The sequence below is a fragment of the Corvus kubaryi genome, unplaced genomic scaffold (assembly GCF_017639235.1).
Source record: "Corvus kubaryi isolate FWS band 111438036 unplaced genomic scaffold, C.kubaryi_AGA036_p1.0 137, whole genome shotgun sequence".
In the NCBI taxonomy this organism is placed as follows: domain Eukaryota; kingdom Metazoa; phylum Chordata; class Aves; order Passeriformes; family Corvidae; genus Corvus; species Corvus kubaryi.
Genome location: NW_024580671.1, coordinates 13590223 through 13597817, shown reverse-complemented (window position 1 = coordinate 13597817; position 7595 = coordinate 13590223). Strand labels below are relative to the sequence as shown.

At 36.0% G+C, this 7595-nt stretch overlaps 1 protein-coding gene across 7 annotated transcripts in view; it reads left to right on the top strand.

Moving 5' to 3' along the window:
- Positions 1 to 7015, top strand: part of TMEM117 (transmembrane protein 117) — a 193270-nt gene extending 186255 nt beyond the window's left edge. For 6 of the 7 annotated variants that reach the window (XM_042017929.1, XM_042017928.1, XM_042017931.1 and 3 more), the window contains one exon: positions 5370 to 7015. In XM_042017929.1, coding sequence (XP_041873863.1) covers positions 5370 to 6007 — 638 coding nt within the window. In that variant the 3' untranslated portion in view covers positions 6008 to 7015. The remainder of the gene's footprint in view (positions 1 to 5369) is intronic. The other variant, XM_042017934.1, reaches the window with a different exon arrangement.
- The last annotated feature ends 580 nt before the right edge of the window (positions 7016 to 7595 follow it).

The following is a 7595-nucleotide window of genomic DNA, read 5'->3' as shown; positions in this document are numbered from 1 at the left end:
TTTTCTTTTTCTTTTTCTTTTTCTTTTTCTTTTTCTTTTTCTTTTTTTTCTTTTTTTCATTTTGTTTTTTTCTTTTTCTTTTTCCTTTTCTTTTTTCTTTTTTTACTGTTTTGTCTTAAAGACTTATCTCCTGAATTCAGTGACTAAATGCGAATTTCAGATTTCATAATATAAAGATCATGATTGCAGAGAAAAAAAATTGGAGTTTGCTTCTGCATAATTCAATGTCCAAAAAGGCAGATAAATACAACACTACTAACTATACTATTTTAACCCATACTACTTTAGACTCATAACATGCTTTCTTAGGCCTGACTTGTGATTTCTGAATGTTGTAAGTTGGATGGAGGTAATATTGAATTAACATCTGACTCTAGCTGATATGATTCAGTGTAATTTTAAATTTACTATGAAAAGCTTATCTTATTTTTACTGGTAACTGAGTACCTCATTTTACTCACATTTCATTGCATCTAGGAACTCCTTGCAAGCATCTACTGAGTATTAAATATTTTCATCCTGTTTTGATAGCCCCTTTTTTTTATGAACATCAAAAATAACTTCAATTCCTGCATCTGCTTAGCTCATCTAGATTTCCCTTGACAGATGGTTCATTGCAAAGTATGTGTTTTCCTTTTTAGGCTGATGTTTATGAAAATACATAGTCTATCCTAGTTTCTATAATACCCAGGGAAATTTGTAAAACTTAAAAGTAAATTTTGTTACTTCAGATTCTTTCATGGTTAAAAGGCACTGTGGGGGCCTGCCTCGTACCCTTTAATAGCAGCACTGGAAATCCAAGGGCATCTGCTCTCAAGAATGCAAATAATGTTCAAACAGAAAATGTTAAGGTTTAGGTGTGAAAAGAAATGGGAAATTTCTCTGGCTGTTTATAACATGTTTCTGAGGGCTGATCTAGCCCAAGTGCCCTTCCACCCAAAGGAGAAATCATCACCTTCATAGCTGGGGTGTTCCCGGCATGGCTGGCTCATGGAGTTAAACCAGCAGTGTGTCTAGATTCAGCCCAAGCATTGCCTACACAGAGCAGCCTGAGGGAGTCCGTAGGCAAAAATAGAAAGGTTAGAGGTAAAAACAAAGCTGGCCATGCACACAGACGTGAAAAAAACCTCAGAGGATTAACGTCTTAGATCAGCTGCGAGTGGTCTGTCTGCATGCGTGTATCTAGCTAATAATACTAATGTGACAGAAGATAGGAAGAACATTTCAAACGTTTTACAGCAGTGTCTGAATTGTTTTAGACAGAAATTACAGTTGAGATAGGAGTCTAAAGTCAACATTTCCCCCGCTAGCCTCTGGCTGTGGTTGCACAGCATGAGGCTGCTTGCATCTAGCCTTATTAAATGGAATTTTCACATTACCTCTTGACTTCAGGAGGGATGCTGAGGACTGGCTTCTACGTGAGATCCTTTTCTTGGGAAATGAATAGTCTGTTCCAGACTATACAAAAATAAAATACATACAAAAATAAAACTGCTCCAGAATCAGCAGCTGGTTTGGAATATTGGGATATATTCCAAATGTTGTGTGTGGGATTGCCCAAAAATCTTTTTTGATGGTGAAATAGTCTTGTTCAATTTCTGGAAAAGGGGAAAATAAAAAATTCGTACTTCTTTCAGCATGAGAAGGCCCCTGACATTCATGTGCAGTGTACAGCTGTTCAGCTTCAGCAGGGAGGGGAGACTGTTTCTAAGCAGAGTTCTGTAAAGGCTGGGGTTCAGAGCATGGTCCTATGATGCAGGTCCAAACTGCCACAAGTGGAGATTATTCTAGAGTCAATGTTTCCCTTCTGGTGAGTGCTCTAGCCAGGAGGATACAATCCTCTTCAACAGACATGCTTTCTCAGAAAACAGGAATGAATTTTCATCCCCAAATACTGGTTGTAGTCTACAATTCCTATAAAAACATTTCACATTTTGCGTTACAACCTGGCAAGGACACTAGTCTAGTTAGTCTTGTCTAACTGCATACCTCCGGTTTTTCTTTCAGAGGATCTTTGTTGCACCAAATTGCTGTATTGTAACACATTTCCAAATACACCAAATCAGATTCCGAACTCTCCAAATATTATGTGTAGCATGTAGGAATGTCAGTGCCGTGAAAGCCAATTATTAACCAGGTCTTTTTTTTAGGTAGAACATGGTTGAACGACACAACCTATTTTCCCACATGACTTTCTTCATTGTTAACTTCGTTGAAGACTGGATAAAATCCTTTTCAGTTTGCTGAAATGGTTGACTAGCCTTCCAGTCTTGAGAGCTGATCTTACTGCATCCTTCCATTTCAAGTTTTGTCTTTGAATAAATCATTTTCCACCCAAGAAGGGCTAAGTGGGGTCAGGTATATGCCAGTATTCTTGGCCACACAAATTTCACTGAAGTAGAGCCAACCCTAAAGCAGCAGTGATACTAATGCTACAGAAATTGGCTAAGAGACAAATTAAATGGCTTCCTAGTGTAGGGCTCCATTTTCCCTTGACATTTTTCACCTGGAATGATGCTTGAAATATTTTTAAATAAAACTAATATCTCTAGCTTCATAGGATATTTATTATGATCCTTTGCAAAACTACAAACTTGAATTTGTTTATGCTCAAAATCAAAGGTCATGATTGACTTTTAATTTACCTAGCTTATTTCCTATATAAGCTTGATATATGACTTAAAGTTTGCTAATGATTATGCTAAAATTAAGTTGCAATAGATAATCATTTAATATACATAGATTATACACATATAAAGTTATAATGTTAAACTTTGGTTTAACATTGAGAGACAACATTGAGAGACTTTGTTCAATATATTAAGTCTCTGTATAACCATAATGAACACAATGACACCTTTCTGCTCCAAAACATCATGGATCTAGAAGGATTGTTTGCTTGGTTTATTTGGCTGTCATGCCTGCAAGTACAGCAGTGAAGTACATGTCTTGGAGAGGGATAGATGGCAGAGGACGCTGCATTCTTGAAAGAGGTAAATACTTTCTGTAAGTACCCAGGACAGCACTAACTCAGTCATTTTGTGTCTAAGGAGATTAATGCAGCCCTTGGCTACAGGGATTACTGAGTAGGAGCAGAAAGATGTCATTGTGCTCATATATGGTTATAGTGAGACTGTTACTCATACACAGCCTTTGGTTCTGGTGACAACAGTATTCCAAAGGAAAAGTCATAGAGCTCATCAAGCACGACAGTGATGCAGAGGATGGAAAACTTGTCTAGAAATGAGAAATTTAAGTAGTTTGGAGAAAATCCACTATAGAACAGCAGCCGTTCTCAGTCGAGCTGCCATTTAGACATTCAGGTCGCCGTTCATCTTTGTTAGATGGGGCGATGGACCTAAGTGGTTTGTATAGCCCACACAGACCCAACAATCCCAGCAGCAGAGCTCAGAGCTTTGTTTCTGCCTGCCTAATTTTGACTAGAAGCTGAATGAGGGAGTTTCAAGTTCCTGGTTTTTATGAAACAGGAACAGTGTATCTTTCTTAGATCAGGCGAGCACTTCAATTCTTAATGTAAAAGGGGTGGAGCATTTTTTAATTTTTATTGTAATTTGTGTTTAGCCTATTTTTCCTAAGGAAATGAGAATTATGTGATTTTTTTTCTGTGTGTGGGCTCGTTTCACTCTGTCAAACAGCATCAAATAACTTTTGAACCCGCAACCATTTTCAAAACATTTTCAGACAGTGAGAATATGAAAAATAGCAATATTATCATTGTGTCCTAAGAAAAGGTGGTAAGGTAAAGAAGAATCATCTAAGTTAGTGCCCAGCTGAGGAAAAAGCAAGAAGTAAGCCATTATATTCTACTTGACAGCAGCTATTGATCAGTGAATCCTATGTCTTTCTGTTGAAAGATAGACGTGATGGGGAAACTAGAAACATGAAATACATGGCAAACATCCACAGGAAACATCAAGTTACATTGTATTTTTTGTTATATTATTTCATACTTTAGCATCACTTTCAGTCTCTTGGTATTGATTTAAGAAACTTAAATATTATAAAATGTGGTGATGATATTCTGAAAAGATACTTTTCTTTAACACGTCATTTATCATATTGACAAAATCCCAGGGAGAAATCACAGAACGATTTTGACTGGAAGGGACCCTAAGGATCATTCAGTTCCAGCCCTTCTGACATAAGCAGGGATACCTTCCACTACACTATTTTGCTCAAAGTCCCATCCAACTTGACTTTGATAGAGGAGCTATTCAGGAATTACAGGATGGTTGTCAAGGTCTTTTCAGTTCAGTTTTGTTTCTGGACAGTGACAATAACACAGGAAAATGAATGTTCTTGTTCATTTTCAATCTCTTTAATCTAAACTGAAAAGAACTATTAAACATAATTGCTGAATACAAGAAATTAGTCTCCTTACCCTCCTGAAGAATTCTGGTTATACAATTTGAGCACACATACTTTCAGGAACTGGAATCCATTAATTCTTTGCAAGTCACTAGCCTAAGTAATTTGATAGATCCTCTGATACATTTTCTTTTTCACTTGAAGCATACTTAAATATGATTCTAGCAGAGTCCAAGATCATTCATCAGTACCAGGAACATTCCTCCATGTACGTATTTTCACTTAATGCTGACATGTAGATTTTCCAGGTTCTTGGCTGGTGGCAGTCATCACTGCAGAGGTGAGATCTTAACATATGTCCAACTAGAATGTGAGACATGCTTTGACTATGAAAATAGTATAATTTGTTTTGTGTATTCATAGACACAGATTATAAGAAAAGCTAAGCTGATTAGACTCTGAAGTCTACAACCAGCCCTTGCTATTTCTCAAGGGTGTGATATCTCTAAATCAGTTTGTCTGATTGCCCATACCTGAACATACCTGCACACCATGGTTGGTATATCCAACAAGATAAGTATATACTCTTAAAATTCACGTAATTACCAACCTCAAAAACCTCAGTCACTTCAGTAATTTCTGGAATATGTGGTTCTATCAAATATGGCCTTTCCATGGAAAATTTCCATATGAATATTTTTAAAGCCCTAGAATCAATGCTTTTTAGGTTTATTGATCTAGAACACATCTAGTGATCACACCTGGTGATCTAATCAACAGGTCACTTACAAACTGTAATGTCAATTGAATAGATATACTGCTGTGTTCATGTTACAAAATTATTTTGTGTTCAGACCTAACTGTGAAATACTAAGGGATATTCAGCATAAATCTGACTGTGGTGGAAATTTATTTACAACTTTGCTTTACAGGTTAATAAAAAAGAACTTTTTTTCTCTGAGTATCTTTTAAGTATGATGGCATTTGTACTGCTTCTAAAATGGATGTATCAGATGACAGAACTTTCTTTTTCCAAACAGGCAAATGGTTTAACTATGGAATTATCTTCCTTGTTTTAATCTTGGATCTGAATATGTGGAAGAACCAAATATTTTACAAACCTCATGAATATGGTCAGTATATCGGCCCTGGACAGAAGATCTACACAGTGAAGGACTCAGAGAGCTTGAAAGACCTTAATAGAACTAAGTTATCTTGGGAGTGGAGATCCAATAACACTAACCCATTGACGAACCGGACCTATGCGGAAGGGGACATGTTCCTGCACAGCAGATTCACAGGCTCTAGCCTTGATGTCAAATGCCTGGCTTTTATTCCAAGTTTGCTGGCTTTTGCTTTGTTTGGTTTTTTCATCTGGTTCTTTGGACGATTTCAGAAAACTGACCAAGGCATGGAGAATTTAGACAAATCATACACAAGAATGAAACGAAAGTCACCGTCAGATATGGGAATGACACGAGAAAATACACAGGTGTTAGAAGAACCATTGAATTTTCAAGAACCCCATCTGGTATCCATAAAATCAGACTTAAGTGAAATAGTTTTTAATTCTTCTCTCCTAACTTCTGAAAACTTGAACGCACAACTGAATGAACAAGACAGTCCTTTACAGCCAGTACCAGAGCCCTCTGTCCCTAAGAGTAATCCTGTGACATAGAGGCACAGGAAAATCAGTTTAAATAAGCAGTTACTCTAAGATTTCAGTTTTACCTTTTGTAAGTTAAGATTTACATAGTGTTTAGAATAAGAAACTCAACCTATACCAAGAGGTGCTCAGCATGCTTTTTCTAGGAATTTTGTTTTTTATTTGTATTATAGTACGTGCCTATTGTATATCTAACATTCCTTTATAGATTGCTTCCCAAAAATTGCACAAGCTATTTATTAATACATTACCTTAACTGTATAATAGTGTATTAGATGATTACTTGCAGGTATAAAATTCTACCGTGGTGGTGCCTTGAGACATTAAACTGTTTTTTAACTCAACACTAGATGTATAGCACAGTTTTTCTCATCTGTTTTGCAAAGTTTTTTGTATATGGTTGTTTCAAGTATCACTTGATGTCTTGACAGAGTAGGTAAATGTAGTTATTCCTAAAGAAGGCTTTCTGTTAGGGCATCACAACTTGACTTTGTTATTCACTCATCTGTGAAGTCAGAGATTTTGAAGACCAGACTGCAGAGAAGCATGTTTATTACCTTTTAATTTTTCTGGCTAGCTGCCAAACACAAATACAGATTTATTATGCAGTAAACAGCAGAGGCATAATCCAGCATGGGTCACTAGTTGTGAAAATATGAGTTTCTCCATCAGTAATAGCAATTATGTGATAATGCCTAATTATGTTTTTCTTAATTAAAGATAAACTGCTCCTTGATTAAAAGTTTTGCCCTTCACCTTTTAGAAACAGAGGTGAAAATACATGGTTGAAGCAACTCTCTCCATCATCACACCAACCCTATGCAACATCAAAGAGCCAATGGAGTGATTACAGTAAAGGACACAAAACCCATTAAATCCAGTATTTTTGCAATCGAGTGCAGATATGGTCTGGGTATATGTGAAACGTACATAAGAACACACTGCATGTAGTCTAATTTCCCAAAATACTGAAGAAATGTTTAAGGCTTTTAATTAAAATAAATTAATAGTTGAATTTTATTGCTCTTTTTTTTTTCCTTTTATTTTCCTTCATTTGTTATCCATGAGTATTCATAACCTGGAATCAGAAATAGGGAGAAACTGGGGTTTTGCTTTTTTGAAGGGGACTTCGTAATGTGAATTTCTCTGTTGTATGATCAAACTATGTGCACTAGAGAAACTGCATATCTAAAACATCAGAAGGACTGATTTGCCTCTAATTTAGTTCTATAAAATTGCTGTTACAAGTTACTAAATAATAAGTCACTTTTAAGACTGAATTATTTCCCTGTCACTTTCTGGTGGTGTTTTATTTTGTCTTTGTGACTTTTTTATCTCTGTTGGTTTTGATCTATCTGCTTTTAAGTTTTTAGAATACTGAATTTACCATGCGTAATAGAACCATGCATTTATTAACTGTCACTTGAGAGCCAATTTTAATAACCATCATTCAACAATTGTTTATTATGAGGCAGGAACACATTCTGTTAGTTTTGCAATTTTTAAAACATTTTACCCATGCATTGCCCTATTTAAATTCACAAATATTTCTGACACTAAAAAAGACAGACAGCATCACAGTGATGTCAAAATCAAATAG